This window comes from Silurus aristotelis (genome assembly GCF_946808225.1).
Source record: "Silurus aristotelis genome assembly, chromosome: 4".
In the NCBI taxonomy this organism is placed as follows: domain Eukaryota; kingdom Metazoa; phylum Chordata; class Actinopteri; order Siluriformes; family Siluridae; genus Silurus; species Silurus aristotelis.
Genome location: NC_139577.1, coordinates 425,235 through 446,473, shown reverse-complemented (window position 1 = coordinate 446,473; position 21,239 = coordinate 425,235). Strand labels below are relative to the sequence as shown.

The following is a 21,239-nucleotide window of genomic DNA, read 5'->3' as shown; positions in this document are numbered from 1 at the left end:
AAAAATCTTATAAAATAGCATTCATTATATAGTTTATCAGTGACTTACCATTGGTATATTATTTAGAAGCTCGTCTACAGTTAGATCATCATAGCTCTCCCTGTAGGAGGTTTCTCCTCCAGTGGACTCCTCCTGCTCACTGGCAGGATCTTCTAGGCTAAAAAACAAATGGTGAAGGCAGGATATATGAACCCAACTAAGTTAGAAATGGTGATATAATGATACACTGCATGTTATTTGGTAGTAAACAGAGCTTGAACACTGATTGACCTACCTGCGCTTTCCTGTTAAGACAGAGTTCAGGTACTTTTTCACAGCCATTTGCTTGCGGAAGCGGCTGTAATTATCAGTGAAAATGGCATCAGAGTGACGCTTCACTGGCATCGGTCCTTCCACCAGATCATCACTGAAACATTGTGAGACATCAGGTTGCAGTAAACAATATTCAATATTTTCAAAAGTAAAAACATCTCGCTCTCTCTATTTATCACTCTGAACCCCTTTTCTATTTAGGTGGCAGACTCTCTCTTTAAATTTTCAACATTTTATTTTATACCAATTAACTAGACTTTTCAAACGTTGTTTCAGTCTCTACCCCCTCACTGGAGATCACAATAGCAAACTGACTGAAATAAGCTCTATAATAATATAGCTATTTATCATTGCAGAAGAGATTTTTTTCTCCATGATCTTGATCTTTGCTTGTTTGTGACACTGAGGATTTGTACTAAAACCATCCTATTTTATTTTAACCCATTATATAACAATAAAAACATAGTAACAAATATCATACATTTTGCTAATGGTATGTTGTAATGACTGTAAAGAAATTTCCAAACCACTGAATTGGATTATATGCCTGTTAACCAGAATAATGTTCATTTTGCCTCTTCCAAATTTTATTAGTATTGAATTTATTAGTATTAAAATTGATTCTCCAATACACCAATTCTAACCAATCCCATAAATTCCCTTTTCCTGAGACCCAACAGAGAACGAACAATATTCATAATTATATAACTGAATGATTCTTATAAAGAGATTTGTTTGATTTTCTAAATCAGTTAAAAACAGCCACCAGAGGACTGGACTACTGAGCAGCCTGATTACTCAGAAATTGGAAAGCTGGTCTGAGGTTGGTTGTAGTGATTCTACCTGACACGTTTGCCAATCAGAGACTCCAGGTAGCGTCTGGCTGATAGTTGGCCCAGCAGTTTGCTGTAGCCGCTGGTGAACAGACCGTCAGCGTGTCGAGTGGCTCTGCACATACAGAGAAAAAAATTGTTCACAAAATCTGTGTTCAGACTTTGTCACCCCCTAAAATAATATGCACTGTAATAATACATCAGAATGTTTTATTATTATTCTATAACCTGTGCCTTTTGGCAGTATACATGAACGCAGTTCAGCATCTCTTAGTACCAGTTTAGAAACAATAAATACAAATTCGGATCGCATTTTCTTTTGGGAGAGACAATCTTCATGATAGAGGAGATTATGCATATTGAAGATACTCCAGACACGAAAAGTATATCATACTAGGGAGTTTATCGTCATTTCCTCAAGTTTATCGTTATCAAGTTTATTGTAAGAGCATCATGTCTTCACCACAAGTTGACAATTATTAGTTATTGATTACTAATTACGCATTACGCATCAGTAAACTGTGCGACGGACGACCGCGCAGACCTCCGTGCTGTCATGCGATAAAGTTTATAAAAGGGATAACCATATTTTAATTATTCAGAATAAACAAATCAGTCGGACCCTTATTTTTTGAAAGATGTTTTGTTACCGTGTAGTGGCGAGCGGCAGGCTGAGAGTCCGCGTGTAGAAGACGCCGCAGAGGGCGACGAGGAGCAGCAGCTGAGTGGCGCTCCTATGTAACATCGCCTTAAACCTGCAAACGCACAGCTCATTTATTCTTTCCGTTCAGCAACTGGATAAATCCGTAGCTCTGCATATGCAAAACGAAACTCAAGTATTTACTAACATTAGGTATGGAGGTTATAATTTAGTTATAAGGAACACAAAACAGTAGGAAAAAAACAATACAATGGATGCCATTAAAATAATTTAGGTTCATTTTCACAAGGTAACTCGTCTGCTTTTTTCTGATCATCAACCATTAAACATGTCTCTAAAGCTATAAATCAGAAACAGAGAGAGAGAGAGAGAGAGAGAGAGAGAGAGAGAGAGAGAGAGAGAGAGAGAGAAGAAGAAAGAAAATTCCTCCTTACATGTGCTCAGGTTGGTCTGGATGAGCGGCTGACCCCTGTGTGGAGCGCTGACCGTGGTGCTGAACCAGGTGACTTGCTATCTCAAAGAAGTTTGCTGTAAAGGACTCCTGGCGTCTTTTCTCCACGACTGGTGTGTGTCTCTCTGAACGGCCTCACCCACCTCGCCTCGTTTTATATGTCTGAAATGTTGTTCATGAGATGAGGAACACAATCACATCAGATCTGGGCTGCTACGTCATCAGAGAAGTCCCACCAGACTGATGTGCTGCTCTGGGTCGGTGCTGAAATTAAGCCTCTTAATGCCATGGTTTGTATGATTCATTATACCGTGATGTGTGCACGTGACAACCCAGAAAGTTTACATGCCTTATGGAGAACCCTACAACAGAGTGCAACCAATGGGGTTTCCTTCATCTATAAGTTATCCAGTGAACAATTGTTGTGAACACACAACAATCAAATAACTATTTTTCCCCAAGAATCACTGCATTAAGTATTTTGGACAAAATCCAAATGATTATTTTTTGCATTTAATATTTATTAATATAATTCGTTATGCCTAAATCTGTTTATACGCTATGACTATTTACTGTGGTAATTTTGTCTTTATAAACACGATTCATTGCCACAGACATTTTTAAAACATGTTTTTGATCATAAAATAGGTTTGCTACAGAAGTGGCTCTGAACATTGAGATTTTAAAAATGCTCTAAAAATACACAAGCAGTATATAATGCTTTTTTATATCAAATTTTATATTGTAGACTCACTACCTTTGAGTTCACATTTGTTATATTATTATTATTATTATTTTATTATTATTATTATTATTATTATTATTATTATTATTATTATTATTATTATTATTATTATCATTATTATAAGTCTTTGTTTTACCTTGTTGTTGTGTTGTATGTTATAGGAAACTGGCTGGTGGGTGGGAATTGATAAATGTTGGGGAGTATTGAACAAACTAGCATGGTTTATTTGATAAAAAAAATCTTGAAAACAGTTAAACAATACAACAATTTATTGCAGTACATCGTAGTTAAACACAAATAATCAATATGTGGAATATATTGGTCTTGACAATATTTTATAAACTAGTAAATGCATATATTATTGTTCCTGCCCATGTGGGAAGATGTAGCTAAGCTGTAGTATTTCTTATCAATTGGTTGGAATTTCAGATCTCAGATGTTGGACCCTTGATTTAGAAACGAGTTTATTCGAGGGACAGCGCATGTAGGGCGTTCTGGAGACAAAGCGAGGGAGGCGAGACTGAGATGGTTTGGACATGAGCAGAGGAGGGACATGGGGTATATCGGTAGAAGAATGCTGAGGATGGAGACACCAGGAAGGAGGAAAAGAGGAAGACCAAGGAGGAGGTTTATGGTTGTGGTGAGGGAAGACATGCAAGTAGTTGGTTTGAAAGAGGCAGATGTAGAGGACAAGGGGGGGTTGGAGACGAATGATCTGCTGTGGCGACCCCTAATGGGAGAAGCTAAAAGAAGAAGAAGAAGAAGAAGATGTTGGACCCTTGATCTCAGTTATATAAATGAGATAACTGTAAGTCACTCTGGATAAGGGCGTCTGCCAAATGCCAAAAATGTAAATGATGCTAACCACACCTGTTTACATGATTTAAACTGAATTAATAATCTGATATTTTATTATGTTCTACCTGAACTAAAATATACCTGAATTAACTCTACAGCTTTGCCCACTTCAGCTGGAATACTGCATGAGAACTATGTTTTCCAGGCAATTTACATATTCATGTTCAGGGCCATATGAATTCTGAGCATTCCCACCTGCAGCTCATTAAAAACTCACTACATAAACCCCAAACTAATTACAGACCATTGTATTACTTTGGGTTGGTTCATTTTTCATTATAGATAAGCATAAACATAAATGTATTTAATTATACAGTCTCCTCCAAAAGTATTAGTCAAGTCAAGTCAAGAGGCTTTTATTGTCAGTTCTACTATACACAGTGGTACACAGTAAAAAGAGAACAGTAAGACTAATTATTTATTTAGTTTTTGCAATACAAAGAAACCATTTGGGATTAAGATCAATAGGAGTGAACAGGAGACTTCATTTTGTCTTTGTCATGTTGGCAATGTGATTTGGGTGATTAAGTTCCTCCCAAATAGTTTGGACACATCAAAGACAGAATCTTTCTGTAAATTTCTGGATTAAATTTGCTGCTACTTTTATGAGATTCTACCATTAATAAGTTAGTAAGCCTTTCCAGGAGGGGTTATGCAAGCCCAAGCCATGACACTTTCACCAGCATTTTTTTTACAAAATTAACTGTTATATTGGTAATGCCCAATGTGTGTGCAATAGCTTTGATTAATTTCCCCTTTTGTCTCATTTTAAAAATGGCAGAGAGAAACTTATCCAGTACATTCTCTTTTATTTTTTGAGCTTCAACAGCTAATATTATGTCAGATACATAAAATGGTTTGTGCAAGAACTTGAAAACTGGACTGTGGACTGGTTGGATAAAAATAGATCAAATCAAATCAAAATCAAATTTTATTTGTCACATACACATACATACAGGGTACGACATGCAGTGAAATGCTAGATATCTTCTTCATCATGCTGATGATCAGATCCAAATTTGTCTCAACAATATGAAACTCAATCCAAATCTTTACGGTTTTCTGAAGGAAAAAATGGCATTGCAAATGTGTTCGATTAGAATATTTCATCATACATGTAGTGTAGAAATATCCTCAACACTATCTGTGTTATCTACAGTATACATAGCAATAATAGTTTGATGCTAAGACAACAGACATTTGGCCATATAGTGTACGACATTTTTCAACGTAGAAATTTCTGAAAAACAATCATGAGAGGTATTGTACCTTCCCCATGCGTATACAGGTAGTCGGGGAAATTTACAAGAGAAAAACACTTACTTTAATTTGACCTCATTTTATGTTAAAATAAACATTTATTTTTTTAACAATACAAGATAAAAACATATAGTAAACCATACAGTAATGATTTACATTATAATCTCATTATCAGGTTTTAGAAGAGGAATAGCTCCCATCTGAGTCAGAATCCTCTAAGGGTTTCTCCATCATGTCATCACAAGCAGTTATGATCACCCATGGCTCTTTCCATAGGAATTTATTGTAGATCTAACTATAGGTTATTTGCAAAAGGGCTATACAAATAAAATAGAAATAAATAAAATACATAACTTCTCTTTCTTTAGTGTAGTGATGCTACTATAGAAGTCTGTGAAGTTGCAGCCTTTTTTTATAATAAGGCTCTCGGGTGCTTCTAAATTGGTTTACTCACACCAGACTGCTGCAATGCAGTCCTCAATCACAGTGCTAACAGAATCACTCAAGACATTGAGTACATTAGGGGCCAAACTGTGGGGAAACATATTTATTTCACTGTTAGGGTGATTTAAACCAGACTTTCTTATTGATCCAACATGCAGAGAAAAGCTCACATCTATAAGACATGATTAAACAAACAACAAACAAACAAACAAAACAAAAAAACAGCAAATGGCAAACATGTGACAGGTTGCAACCATCTGCATTTCTACATATAAAATTCTTATTATTAGTCATGAACATGTATCAGATGGATGTGTTGGCATGTACACACCTGCTGTTGGAAGGATAGTCTTATACCGTGTTATATCACAGAGTTAACTGCTAAATGCCAGCGAGCTTTTATGCATTTTGGAGCTTGTGGACTACTGGGTGGAATATGTTGACAATTTGGCTGAGATATAAATTGGTTCTGAGTAAAGAGCTCGCTGAAGCATTGAGCAGTGAGCGTGCCCCCAGGATGAGTCAGTTTTTTACGCAGTTCTCGGGCAGAAACACTCAGTACTCAGCTAGTGACCTTAACAGCATCCCAAATGATTTCATCTGCTCTGCTCTCTTCCATGGCCAGGCCAGTTCTCTATAGAGTGATTAATGAGGGAGGTAAAGAATAGAACCGACTTGAATAAATCACATAGAGAGAAGAGCTTAAAGAACAAACAGGTATAACAAGAGCTGGTCAGAGTGGTCACTGTTCCGACAATGACTCATTTCAGCGCAACTCATCAGGTGCTAGAGATGAACTTTGATTGTTTTATACAAGTGTTATATAAATAAATAATAAACTGAACTGTTTTTGGCTGCTTGTCTGTTTTATGCATTTACAGTGCAGCATCAATATGTTAAACGCTATAGAGATTTAAAAACAGAAAGTGTAATAAATGAATAAAAACAGATGAAGATAATGATTTGGATAAAGTGGATAGGGAAGAAGCTTTAGAATTCATCTATAAGAAGGGTTGCCATGTCTAGTCCATTACAAAATCATCATAATGGTCAATAATAGCAGTTCAGAACTCCTATTCTGAATACTATTACAGAATTACATCGGTATTCAGGGACAGGCATTAAGCTGGTTTAAATCCTACCTGTCCAATCGTTACCATTTCGTAGATTTAAATGGAGAGCTATCCAGGATAATGCTAGTAAATTATGGCGTGCCACAAGGGTCAGTTCTGGGACCCCTGCTTTTTACAATATACATGCTTCCATTAGGAAATATTATTAGAAGGCATGGAATTAGCTTCCATTGTTATGCTGATGATACCCAGCTATATATTTCATCCAAACCAGGCGATACAGCTCAATTAGCTCGCATAACTGAGTGTGTTGAAGAAATAAGAGATTGGATGACCCATAACTTTCTGCTATTAAATCCTGATAAAACGGAGATTTTGCTCATCGGCCCAAAAAATAGTACACAGAAGCTCCAGCATCTCAGCCTGCATTTAGACGGTTGTTCTGTAACTACTAGTTCAACGGTAAAAGACCTGGGAGTTATTTTAGACAGCAACTTATCTTTCAAAAATCACATCAATCAAGTTACAAAAACAGCCTTCTTTCACCTTAGAAATATTTCTAAGCTAAGAAATATGTTATCTATATCTGATGCAGAGAAGCTCGTCCATGCGTTTATGACCTCTAGAATAGACTACTGTAATGCATTACTAGGTGGATGTCCTGCATCATTAATAAACAAGCTTCAGTTAGTTCAGAATGCCGCAGCAAGAGTTCTTACTAGGTCAAGAAAATACGATCATATAACCCCAATCTTATCGTCCCTACATTGGCTTCCTATTAAGTTTCGAATAGACTACAAACTACTGCTACTCACTTATAAAGCACTAAATGGTTTGGCTCCCATGTATCTATCCAGTCTCTTAACACGCTACAATCCGTCACGCTCCCTGAGATCTCAAAACTCTGGGCTTCTAGTAGTTCCTAGAATAGCAAAGTCCACTAAAGGTGGTAGAGCATTTTCACATTTAGCTCCTAAACTCTGGAATAGTCTTCCTGACAGTGTTCGGGGTTCAGATACACTCTCCCAGTTTAAGTGTAGATTAAAAACATATCTTTTTAGCAAAGCCTACACATAACACACATCACACACATCACATCACAACCTTGTGCTCCAGAACATCTGATCACATGCACATTATCAACTTGTGCTGTTAATATCATGAACAGCAGCTACGCTAATTCCTCTCCACTGCTTCTCTTTCTCTCCCCATCCCGAGGCTTCCTGAGGTTTGGCCAGCTCCAGTCACGTCCCACCTCGTGAAGATTATGGACCTATGGATGATCATGGAGAAGTAGATGCCGAGTGTTTAAAGGCCCTGGCATGGAGAAGCTGATGCTGGATCTATGATGATCACAAATTGTTCTGTATTGTTGAAAGATTTATGACCAAACTTTTGATGTCACCCATATGAGGATGGGTTCCCCTTTGAGTCTGGTTCCTCTCAAGGTTTCTTCCTCATATCATCTAAGGGAGTTTTTCCTTGCCACTGTCGCCACGGCTGCTCATCAGGGACAAACGCACACCATTCACCTTCACTGTTGTTTTCTGTAAAGCTGCTTTGAGACAATGTCTGTTGTGAAAAGCGCTATACAAATAAACTTGACTTGACTTGACTTGACTATTCCAGGAGAATTGTGTGTGAGGCGGGTCAGCTGGCAGTTCATCACAGACCAAACATACTTTACAGTACATTCAAATTGAAGTAAATAAACAATACCGTGTCCTAAACATTTTCTATAAAAACCTGCTTGGGCCAAATACAACATTTAGAATATTGTCACTATACCCATATATTTAGAAGTATATCATTTAATGTATCTGAGTTCATTTCAGTTACTGTCAGCTTTATACATCTACATTTGGTTGCTGTGATATTAATGCAGGAGATATATAATAAGCTGTAAGATAACTATGTTTGCTTCCTAGAACACAACTGAGTCTCGGCTTTGGTAAGTGCATCCTATCATTGTCTCATATCGTATCATCATATCTGGAACATCATATCAGCCAGGGTATGCTCTATAACAATGGAGCAATGGGTTAGTGTTGATGCAGCACAGACCCACAATTCTGAGTTTGATCGTAATCTTGGTCAGAGTTTTCATAGCCTCCCTCTACTGTATCAGCATACATTTCCCCAGGGTTGTTTGGTTTCCTCCTGCCTTTTAAAAACATTCCACTTGGATGGATTAGCAACTCTAATATATATATAATATAATAAAATATTTACTTAACATGATTTATATTGACTGAAATACTGTACTGATTTTTCAGGACACCTGATCAACACATCCATATGTCCCTTTTAAAACTTTAAAATTCCAGATTTAGATTTCCCTTGCTGTTATATCATAAGAGTGAAGTGCTCCAAATAATCCTGAAGATGTTCAGTGAGGGTGAGATTGTGGGATTTAGTGAAGCAAAACTGTAAACTTTCATATAGGTTTGATTATAGTCTGATGCTCTGGATAAGAAAATCAGAAAAATGCAAAAAAGTAAAAAATATTAACTAAACAAAAACAAAGATCTGTTTGACATAAAAAAGAAGCATATTCAAACAGTAAAACATACTTTACTGTTTTTGTTTCACATACATTCACAGAAAGCTTCAATCCTATCTGTGAGGAAAAAAGGTTTGTATTCTTGTATATACTTTATATTTGTCAATAATCAGTGCGGTATGTCTCACATTGTTTTCCGCATTAGATGCACTGCTTGCAATGCAATGCATTCAGTACGGGAATCATGACTCTGATATCACCCACAAGCTCTGTGACATATCAATTAAGGCTCATCTTCAGTGAAACCCTAACTAATGCTGTAAACACACATCTGGGTATCTGGTCACGTGGAGGATATTAGGTTCAACTATGCTTTCAGAGCATCATTAGGACTTTAATCAAGGCCAAGGTCTGTGAAGCATTGCTCCTGGGACTCTGGTCATCAGGACCAATAACATTAGGAGCATTTTTTTGCTTCCTGCATGGTCTTTGCGTACCGGATTGAAACGCAATTAGACATTAACAAGTTAGATTATGGATTTCAAGTAGGTAAATATGTTTCTTTACTGTGTTTGTTAGAAAAGAAACCATTTTCTCAACATTTTCTGGTATTGAATATAGCACTAAATTATATAATTATATATTCAATATTTCAAGTGTCCAAAAGTGCAAAGGACAGACACACACACACACACACACACACACACACACACACACACACACACACACACACACACACACACACACACACACACACACACACACACACACTATCTATCTATCTATCTATCTATCTATCTATCTATCTATCTATCTATCTATCTATCTATCTATCTATCTATCTATCTATCTATCTATCTATCTATCTATATAGTTTAAAGGTATGGAACACTAAGACACAGCTGAGTGGTGACATCTGCCAAATGTGAGAGTTTTATTGGAAAAAGAAAATTGAGTAAAGTATGCACAGAGTAGATGCGTTCTCCCAGAACCTCATCTTCTGGGAATGAACAGAACAACTGCCAGACACATCCATCTCTATTTTCACAAATACATTACACTGGCACACAAAAGAAAAACACAAGAGTTTATGGGTTGCTTCATAAGTAGGAAATATAAGGGAATCTATCTATCTATCTATCTATCTATCTATCTATCTATCTATCTATCTATCTATCTATCTATCTATCTATCTATCTATCTATCTATCTATCTATCTATCTATCTATCTGTCTGTCTGTCTGTCTGTCTGTCTGTCTGTCTGTCTGTCTGTCTGTCTGTCTGTCTGTCTGTCTGTCTGTCTGTGTATCTATCTTTTTTCCCTTTTTTTTAAAGTTCTTCCTCCCATTTTTATTTATCTTCTGCAGAATTTTTCTGCATTAAATCACAGAAGGTGTTGGTGTCTCCTGCTGGTAATTGTTCTCCTGCTGCTCCTTCACTGGGACAAACCAAATAGTTTTTTGTTATGAAGCAGATAGATTGTGACTCCCTCAGTCCCCTCAGACACCTGCTCACGTCACCAGACTGATTCAAACACAGCCATGGAATCTCTCTCTCTCTCTCTCTCTCTCTCTCTCTCTCTCTCTCTCTCTCTCTCTCTCTCTCTCTCTCTCTCTCTCTCTCTCTCTCTCTCTCTCACACACACACACCCACCCACCCACACACACACACACACACACACCCCTCAATTGTCCCCTCAAGGTTAAAAATGTCAAAGATTCCTTTGCAAAATATACAAACATGCCCACAAACAACACACACACACACACACACACACACACACACACACACACACACACACACACACACACACACACACACACACACACACACACACACACACACAAACAATAAAACAAGTACATTTCTATTAGTCACAGCTGCATTAGTAGTAAAGTGCAGCATAGAATAGTACACATCTGCTATTTAAATTTGTGCAGCCTGGCCAGTAGCAAGCAAGCATGGGCGCATGAAAGCCATCAAAACCTAAAAAATCAGCATTTATAGGCTGAGCAATGTTCTGCTCTCTCCTAAATGTGTTCAGACACATTAAGTAGTCTAACATACAAGCATCATCACTTTAATCCAGATGATATCCATAAGTTTCACTTGTAAGTGTATTCACAACATTCATTCATTCATTCATTTATTAATTCATCTTCAGTCAATATTTTATCATGCTCAGGGTCACAGTGGCGCCAAAGAGCCAATCATAAGAACCCTGGCACTGATCAAAGACTGCAGCTTGAGTGGGATGCCAGCTCATTGCCAGGCACCATGAAAACACAATTCGTACGCCTTTACAATCCTGGGGCAAAGTAAATCCACCTGGTTGCATGGGTTTTGGAGTTGGGAAAAAACAACGTAGAAGAGACCCACAAGGACAGATGTTTACACATGAAAGCCCCATATAGACAACAGTCATAGCTCAGAATCAAACACAAGAACTTGGCGCTGTGAGGCAGCAATGCTTAGAGACAATTATTGGTTTGTGATGATCTAGTTTCCATTATGAGTGCCAGGCTTAATCTTATAAGGGATATTGCCAGGATTATTTGATAAAAAATTCAGATTAATGTAATGTAAAGTTTTCAGTTTTTTAGATGTAGTACTAAATTGCATTGCAGCTAAAAGTTTAGATTAATATCATATTAATATAATTAATATAATAGCTTGGTTTTGTTTTCGGTTCTCTATGGCTGATAGTATTTGCAATATGTTAAATAAACCGGAGTCTAAATGAAAAGTGTTTTTAATAGTAATCCTAGTCTAGAGAATATTAAAAAGAAGAATATAAATAATATATATAATTTATGACAGACAAGCCCACTGTGTTGTCTTTGTGTCTTGAAATGAAGCAGGTTCTCTCAAAGACTATTAATTTTGACAAAATTGCATTTACGGTACTATTCTATGCTGCCTTCAGTGATGTTCTACCTGTATCAATCCACCTCTCAACACCTTCATTATGACGCTATGTCTATAAACCATTTAGTGAGAATGAATGTCATTACTAAATCAAGAAACACAAAGAACACAATTCAACACGTCTCACAAAGAACACAATTCAACACGTCTTCTTTCACTGCAACCACAGCTGCACTGCCTGCATACATCATCTCTAGCAGAAGTGTAGGTATTACAGTTTTTCTCAGTTGCTTTGGAGCATTTTTTAGATCAGAAATGAAATTCTAAAAAATACTTGATCAACCTCCACATCATGAAGTCAGTTGTGCTCATCATGAGAACATTTCTTGATGCTTTGATCAATAAGCATTAATATTTCTACCTGCAACTGTGTCACTTTTTATTTTTTTATTAATTGATTGTTTGATGGGGTAGAACAGGGGCACGTGTGTTCCTATTAAAGTGGCCGGTACGCGTATACAAGATATGATGATTTTATGGCGTGTGTGTGTGTGTGTATATGTGTGTGAGTTTTAGACAGTCTGCTCTTCACGCTGATTGGTCGACGTGGAGCTTCAGTGCGCGTCCTTTTTTTCCAAACTCGTGATGTGATTGGCTGCTTTCGGTGCAGAGGCTCACGGGATTGCAAATATGTCCGCGTTCATTTGAAAGTGTGTTTTTACTTCATTTTCGCTGCTTAACATTACAATAAACTAGTTTTTATTACAGCTGTCACTTCTGGTTGTTGTTTTTTGCTGAAATCCGCTGCAAGAAAGGACCGGACTCCACGACAAGAGCCTGATTATTCCTTATCACCAGGTGTGTATCTCGCTTCCATGCTAATAGGCGCTAGCATGACTAGCATGACTAGCTGACGGCCCCGGTGTGTGTCTGCAGTAAGAGGTGCTGAGTCTCACCGGGGGGGCTACAGAGTATTAATACATGTTGAACAGACATAATGATTTGTTATGAACGACCCGAACTTGATGTACACTACAGATAAGTTTTTAGCTAGCACGCTAAACTGTCATTCCGTTTCACATTCAGCTGTCAAATTGATGATAATGTGTGTAATCTCAATCATTTTATATAAAGACTTCATTTACATATCTCTTACACCAAGACGCTAAAATAATTTGATATTAATTCCATATGTTGTAAACATGTGCTGTAATAACTGGGCTTGTAATCAGACCTTCACACTGTATGCTGAGTGATGGACAGGTGTGTTGGGTTTCATTGTCACTGAGTGTCCAAATGATTTGTTTCATCTGATTTGTTCTGGATATATTATTTGAGGTATTGACATGACAAGCGGAATGTAAGCACAACCTTCACACTACTGGTGAATTGAAACCCTCAAAGAATTTGTAATGGTTTGAATAGTATTTGTATTGTGTTTATAGGAAACTTTTACATTCCCAGTGGATTGCCAGTGGTCATTTTTGGCTTCTACTGGTGGTGTTATATGCCTAGTGAATTCCATTAAGGACCGGTAGAACACCTTGTATACAACAGCTTGTAGTCCATATGTCCAATATTTTCTTTCAGAAATAAAATGCTGATATCGGGGACTCATGTCGAACGTGCATGAAGAGAGAGCTGCCATGATGATAGCCGCTGGGGAACTGCAGCCATTTGTCCCGTTCGGCCGTGAGCACTGTCAACGCCACCCCAGAGCCGTGAACCTCCAGCTGCGCCAGCTGCAGCCTGCACCTGAACTCTGGTGCTCTGATGGAGCAGCGGGACTGGTGGGCTCCTTGCAGGAGGTCACTCTCCAGGAGAGAGAGAAAGTAGGTAGTACTTTTCATCGCCAGCTACAACTGAGCACTGATATTCCTGCTCTCACACAACTCATTCACCTTGGAGTTTATGACCTGGATTAGTTCTAGCAGTGTTTAAGACACTGTTTTCTATTATTATTTTAACAGCTAGTAGGACTTTAAAAAAAATGTACCTCTTGGTTTGGCAGGAGTCTTGGCAGCTGAAGAAAGGCTCAGCTGTGTTGAGTAATGAAGCTGAGTATGAAGAGGAGCTGTACGTGGCCGGCTACATGGTCATCTGGAGCCGTGGCACCAAGAGTCAAGCTTCCTATGTGTACAAGGCTTTCACTGTAGACAGCCCAGTTCAGCAGGTATCAGTAATATGGGATGTGTTGGGGAACATTAAGGAAAACACAGTTCATCCAGTTAAAATTGCACTCACTCTATTAGAAACATCTGTAAACACCTGTGCAACATATTATTCATGTAATTACCTGATCAGCCAGTCGTTTGTGGCTGCAGTGCATTTTAACATCTACCTTTAGAATGAGAAAAGACAGAAAAGAGCGTCAGTTCTTTGTCTGAAAACACCTTGTTGTTGAGAGAGATTAAATGAGAATGGTCAGACTGGTTCCAGCGTGCTGTACCTCACATAACCACTCATGCTGAAAAGCAGTTTAGAATGCACAGGTTAAGGCTCTGGGTAACTAATCAGAAGGTCGGGGTCGAGCCCCAGCATCACCAAGCTACCACTGCTGGGCCCTTAAGCAAGGCCCTTTACCCTCTCTGCTCCAAAAGGGGCGTTGTCTCATGGCTGATGGTGTTACAGAACCAGCAAAGAATTCCTGACGATTACGCTTTGTTCATTTCACAAGATGCTTTATCAAGTGGATCATTTCAGACACAAATGCATGACAAAGGAAACAGCTGGAGTTGGTCTTTAAGGTATTAATGTAACCTATGTAACCTTATTTCTTGTATTAATGCACCTTCCGTAGGCCCTGTGGTGTAATTTCACTGTACCTCAATCTCGGAAACAAGGTAATTTGTATTGAATAGCTAGAATGAATATAATGTTTATTATTATTCTTTTTAATTGTCGCTCAAACTGATCTGTTGTCTACATTTGAACTTTAGAAAAGGACACGGTTGAGCAGAGTGTTTGTATAGTTCAGAGTACGTGTGTGAATGTACACTCTGTGAGTGGGAAGGACTTCATATCCCCACTGCCGTTTCAGGTAATATGACTCCTTATGTACATCTAAATGAAGAAGATTATGCGCAGAGTTTAATATATATATATAAGTGTGTGTGTGTGTGTGTGTGTGTGTGTGTGTGTGTGTGTGTGTGTGTGTGTGTGTGTGCGCGCGCGCGCACTACAGGTCTCCTTTCTGTGGCCCACTAAGTATGGATTACTTTTTGAACGCAAAAATATCACATCTGATGCTCCTCTGAGCCCCTCAAGGTACTTATTCCTCACTCTTCATACTCATTTACTTCTCTGCAATTCCTTAAAGTTACTTCATTTTTTTTTTTTTGTGTGCATATACTATATGAACAAAAGTATTCGGACACCTGACTTTTCCTGCCACATGTGGGTTATTCTTTTGTCCCTATAGTTTGTTTTAATTAGTGTGTTTTTTTTCTGGTCAGGGAACCTCTTCCTACCCTCTTTAGCATGCTCCATCCTCTGGATGAAATAGCCCCTGTTGTCTGCAAATCTACAGGTGAGAAACCTTCTTCTGAACCATCTCATCTTTTGATTTCAAACCCAAATATCTTTAGTGTATAGCAAAAAAAAAAAAAAAAGATTTGCAAAAGAATTCCAGTAATTTCAATGCAAGACTGTAAATGGAGGTATCTATAATTTTACCTGTCTGTCTGTGGCAGGGCTGTTTGAGATGCAGCGACTGCAGTATGTCTCCGACAGCGCACTACGAGTCGTGTTCTCCTGTTGTGAACCCTCCATCATCATGACCTATGACACACTTCAGTGCAGTCATACTATCTGGTCTCTGCGTAAAGTCACATCAGAGGTAACAGTAATCCTGCTATAAATGTAACTTTTAAAAGCATGTTTCTGCTGTATTTATTTTAAGAGGAAATCCTATGTAAATGATGATTACGTGAATAAAGTGCAGTTGAAGTTTTTGCCCTGCAGGAACAATCTACAGTTTTGAAGTGTCCCAGTCAGGACGGTCCGGCTCAGACCCCCACAGCCGCACCATCTTTCCTCGGTGCCCACCTGAGGAGCGTGAGTCGGCTAGACTCACCTGGGTCACCCCTGCACTGCCATGCCCTGCACAACCAGAGTCGTGTGCCCACTTCACCTGCACTGCACTCCCGTGCACACTCTCCCAGTATCTCCAGCATGGCCGCTCTCAGGTCAGACAGGCTTTTCAGTACAATCTTTTAATATACATATTTTTTTCTGGAGGCTCTGTTTCACATAACTAATTATGAAAAGCCAGTAAAATCACCTGGCATGTTTTATGTTCAACAGTTTCCAACAAAAATGTATTTAATTTTGTTAAATAACTAGCCGAGCCCACTCCCCTGGCATGGCGGCACCTACCTTCACGGGAGCACAGCGCTTCAACATGTCATGCCACTCACCATCAGCTCGTGGTCACAGCCTGCTGGCGTCCCCCAACAGCACCCTGAACGAAACGGCTCTGATCCCCGAGATGGAGCCCATTCTGCCTGACCTCTGCATTGAGCAGCTGTGGACAGAGACCACTAGTTACTACAGGTTCGTCACCTTAGATTTATTAAGGCAGCAAAGTGAAAAGCTTACTTTTAAAAGAAAATAATAACCAAATCATTTCCCATTTCACCCAAAGTATTGACCTTGATAAAATGGCTGACCTCTTATTCTGAGGCTTTATTATATGTCAACTGGGTCAAATTTGCTAAAGGTGAGATTGAAGTTTCTTTTTTCATATTTTTTATAAGACAGACTTATTCAGATAGCAAAACATATGACCTCAATAGTCTATTAAAATAGGATCAATTTGCCTGAACGTTTATGATGTGATTTGTGAATATTTGAAGATGATGTGACAACAAGAAACCACAGATTAAGTGTGCTTTGGTATACGTAATATACAGATCTCACAAAATATTTCCTAGGAAGCAGTTCATGTTTTTTTTCCTGCCATACATTTACAGGCTGCACCTCAGTAAGATAACTGACAGCTTCTCTGTATTCACTGTTATGACCCTCATCACTTCTTCCATCAGTGTCTGCAGACTTCAGATCCCTCATTAGTGACCTCTGGTTTTGACCTCTGTGTTCATACTGATAATGAAATCCAGGTTAATCTCTGAAGGGCTCTTTAATATCTTAATTTTGCTTTTCATCTTGCCTCATTACACAACTACCTTCCTACACCGTTGCTATATTGCTAGACCATTCTCTATATTATACACAAAAGAATCTGACTGCTAGTTCATACCTTTCAGCTTTTCTCAATTCTCTTTCTGCTGAAATTTACTGTAAATGAACTTGTCCACATTCACATCAAAATGATCCCACATTAAATCTTTAAACTATATATAGATGTTTTTAGGTAATTAGTGATCAAGGCAGTGATCAGAAACTTCACTAGATTTTAACTAGACTTTCTACCTTACAATGTCAATATTGGAGATTTGACACTCTTCTATGCCTTTATATTAATTGATATAAAGCAAATATTTACTTTACATACCTCAATAGAACTTTTAAACATTTTTAAAGGCATTATAGGGACTTTAATGTAGTATTATATTCTTGTTTTCAGTTTAGTAGGTAACAGGATGTTTAAAGTTTCATCAACCAACTTGTGGAATGAATTTGGTCTTTGTGATTTCTCCTTTATTTCAGAACTTTTAGCTGAACTCATCATATCCACAGACCCATGAGCCATTTAATGTGTGATTGCTCCTGTCTTTTTTTTTTCTTTATTTGTTAATTTTTCATTCATTTATACTTGATGTTGTCAGTGCCTGTGATAAGTGTGGGTTTTTTTTTATGGTGTTTGACAGTCATGTAATGATCTGAAGATATTCTTTCACCAAACAAATCTATAAATGTCCAGATGTTCTACATTGTTTTCAATGAAAAATTCTCCCTTAGCATGAACAACAGCTTTACACACTCTTAGCATTTGGGAGGTTCGTTTCTTCAAACATTCAGCTGAAATACTTTTCTGTGCCTCTTGTAATTCCTGTCAAAGATGTTCTTCACTAGTTGGATTACTAGTTCAGTAGGATTGAGGTGCGGCGACTGGGCAGGTTGTTCCATGAGAGATATCACTCCAGACGTCCAGACTTTTCTCGTACACGTACAGAACTCAGACGGATGCTTCGGCTCATCGTCTTGTTGTACGGTGAAGTCGGTTCCAACGAGTCGCAGTACAGACGGAACTACATGGTGATGAATTATTGAATAGGAGCCATGTTGATTCAGGATTCCTCTTACCTTTCCTGCTCCAAAACAACCCCAAAAGCTCCTTTAAGAGACAAAATTCTCACATTTGTACTCCACAGAACTTTCATCCACTTGTTCACTGTTCAATTACTGTGTGTTTTTTGCCTTTTACAGAGAAACAGAAGGATTCATGTGTTTCAATAACAATAATTGACAGGAGTTTCTACACTTTTGAGAGGATTTGTAATCTATGACCTCTATTAATTCATGTATGCAGACATGATTATCATCTCTTTATCTGGGTCTGTAATCATCATCATTATTCCACATTGTGAAAACTTTAATTTATTTGCTTGTTTAGGGAGAAAAGCTGCCAGGCATCTAAAGTGTTCATTACTTCTGATCTATGTGAGAACCGATACCTGTGCTTCCTGGTTGAATCCCACCAGCAGCTCAGGTGAGCAACTGCTAAATTTGTTTTTATAACAGCAAAAATGATTCACTTTAGCTTTTACACAGCTTTAGTGTCTGCTCTTGTGCACTTCTTCCAGATGCGTCAAGTTTCTTGAAAGCAACGAAACTTCTCAACTCATATTTGCGTCAGTTACTTCCATTCCTGCGAAAGATGCTGCACCGTTGGAGGTAAAAAGACGAGGAAATATCTAACCTAAGAAATGTGTTTTAAAAAAATATAGTTGTCTGTTTTTATCTATTCTACATTATCTGAAAATAAAACTGATTTTCCTTACAGCCACCACCCCTAATTATTTTGTACATTTTTCAATAGGACATTGATGCCTTGTTGATATTAGAGACCAATGGAAGCTTGGTGTTGTACACAGGAGTGACACGGGTGAGTGTGTATTCATATCATGTTCTTTTGACTTTCTATACTTTATTATATCGTTCCCAAAGCTACACCTTTTGAAGGAATAAATAAATTTAAATGTGTTCTCCTACACAGAGGATAATTGTTGATAATGACTATAGTTGTCAGTAAATAGTTATAAATCGCTGTCTTTATCTGTGATGACTATCAGTACACACCTTTAATCTGCCATTGCATTTGGATGTGACAGCATGCCTTAAATAGTGCTGTGGGAAGTGTGCACTTGTGTCGTAGTCATAATCAGAGTTTCTCTTGGCTTGATAACAGTCCCCAGTTTCTAGTACAGAAACTAATAAACACTTCATTAAACACTTCCATTATGAAAGCAGGAGTTTTTGACTGCATGAATACTAGTCTCATTTATAGTAATACTGTTTCCCTTCATGTTCTAACTATCTCTACAGAAACACACCCCTGCCACAGGGCATTTTCACAGAGGATGCACATGTGCAGTAACTAGCTAACTTCCACCTGCAAGATAAAACTCAGCTGGGGTTCTCTGCATCAGTGCTGCAAACACACACTCGTTGGCTTCTAATGTGATAACAACTAGACTCTGCACTCTTCACTTCCTAAAACACTGAAAACCAGAACATGAACCGTCTTGTTCTTTTTTTTGTGTTTATTAAAAGATGAATGTCCAAAAAGTCTGAAAATCAGCATAACATAATAATCATGTTTTCTTCATTTATAAAGCTCCCATTAGCCAGATATTCTGCACCAATGAAAAAGTCCCTACGTGGTTTTCCAGTGCTATAATATTTCCAGTGATCTATTCAGTAATATAATAGATATCTTGATTTTTATGTGTTGCAGCTTTTAAGGTTTTAAGATTGAATCATTTATTTTTCTTCTTTTTGGCTAAAACTGGCAAGTCTCAGATCTCATATGTGTACAAACAGTATCTTCTGAAATTTAGAATTTGAAACTAAAAACTGAAATTGTGTAGATGAGCGGTCGATTTCATAGCCGAGTCTGGTTATAGATGAAGTTCTCATGAAGCGTTCTGCTTTCTCATTAGGTGAGCAGAGTGTTTGTTCCTGGCCTTCTGTCACCAACCTTCATGCCACACTTAAACACCCCCCTGGAGAACGTGAGCACTCCGGCAAAAGCAACCGTCCAACATATGAGCAGGCTTGAGGAGGTACGCTTGGACTTTTAAAGGAAACAATCTTATCAACATTATTAAGATCAATTTTATTATAAAACGAATGAGAGAAGCATAAAAAGCCATGATATTTAATAGAACAATGATAAATACAAATGGTGTTCCTTCCATAGGTCTGTGGTTTGGATCAGTAGAATGATCTGTATCAATTATACAAATGCACCTCCATTAATCCAAGGTTGTCCGAACAATGTCCTTGAAAAGCTTTTGCTCTTGTCATAATGTAGATTAAAATGATTTATTTATTTTCCTATCAAAAATAGCAAGTAAAAAGAAAATCGCTATGATCTGAAATGAGCATTAGTGCTCCTTTAACTGAATTCTATCACTGAATATAAATGATAACTACATCACACTGATTACATTCACCGTGGCATTCTCGATTATGTTTTTCCATTTGTGTAACACCGTCATGGTTGTGTACATTGTGTTTATAACCGTTGTAATGTAAGGCGTTGTGCTTTAATTCTAAACCTCCCACACCATTCTCCTCCCACGGCCTTTAGTCCGACATGCCTTCCCCGGTGTCTGGAAGGAGAACAGTGCAGCATCATGAGTCATCGTGGTTAGAGGATTCTCCATTTCAGCCGGCCACACCACATGTCCAGGCACTGCGAGACCCAGTCAGCAACCGTCTTACACTGGTGAGGCTGGAGTCAGTACACACACACACACACACACACACACACACACACATGTAATTCACTGATATGGGGCCAGAGTTGAGCCAGGGGACCAGATAACCTTTTAAAAAACCAGGTTGAGAGCTGAATAATTGTGTTATCAGATGTGGGCATTGCTTAGTCATATAATTTACCTTTCAGTTTGCTTTGATGGCAATTAATCTGCCTGTGCAAACCAAATCTAATGAATATAAACGGCTGCAAAAATGAGAAATCTGTTGAATTTTTCCATCGGAACAGTGACTTACAGCAACACTGATGGATGTAATTAATGT

The 21,239-nt window shown here is 38.1% G+C and overlaps 2 protein-coding genes across 2 annotated transcripts in view; one reads left to right on the top strand and one right to left on the bottom strand.

Moving 5' to 3' along the window:
• Positions 1–2,488, bottom strand: part of vip (vasoactive intestinal peptide) — a 3,492-nt gene extending 1,004 nt beyond the window's left edge. Inside the window, exons 1-5 of the mRNA XM_083540661.1 lie at positions 2,241–2,488; positions 1,796–1,900; positions 1,156–1,260; positions 275–406; positions 49–157 (exon numbers count right to left, since the gene is read on the bottom strand). Coding sequence (XP_083396787.1) covers positions 49–157; positions 275–406; positions 1,156–1,260; positions 1,796–1,900; positions 2,241–2,242 — 453 coding nt within the window. The 5' untranslated portion in view covers positions 2,243–2,488. The remainder of the gene's footprint in view (positions 1–48; positions 158–274; positions 407–1,155; positions 1,261–1,795; positions 1,901–2,240) is intronic.
• Positions 2,489–12,645: 10,157 nt separating this feature from the next.
• Positions 12,646–21,239, top strand: part of anapc1 (anaphase promoting complex subunit 1) — a 33,770-nt gene continuing 25,176 nt past the window's right edge. The window contains exons 1-15 of the mRNA XM_083540625.1: positions 12,646–12,866; positions 13,599–13,840; positions 14,020–14,181; positions 14,809–14,851; positions 14,948–15,048; positions 15,193–15,275; positions 15,464–15,537; positions 15,701–15,846; positions 15,972–16,195; positions 16,353–16,562; positions 18,586–18,681; positions 18,776–18,866; positions 19,012–19,077; positions 20,135–20,257; positions 20,788–20,925. Of these exons, the coding sequence (XP_083396751.1) occupies positions 13,625–13,840; positions 14,020–14,181; positions 14,809–14,851; positions 14,948–15,048; positions 15,193–15,275; positions 15,464–15,537; positions 15,701–15,846; positions 15,972–16,195; positions 16,353–16,562; positions 18,586–18,681; positions 18,776–18,866; positions 19,012–19,077; positions 20,135–20,257; positions 20,788–20,925 (1,773 nt within the window). The 5' untranslated portion in view covers positions 12,646–12,866; positions 13,599–13,624. The remainder of the gene's footprint in view (positions 12,867–13,598; positions 13,841–14,019; positions 14,182–14,808; positions 14,852–14,947; positions 15,049–15,192; positions 15,276–15,463; positions 15,538–15,700; positions 15,847–15,971; positions 16,196–16,352; positions 16,563–18,585; positions 18,682–18,775; positions 18,867–19,011; positions 19,078–20,134; positions 20,258–20,787; positions 20,926–21,239) is intronic.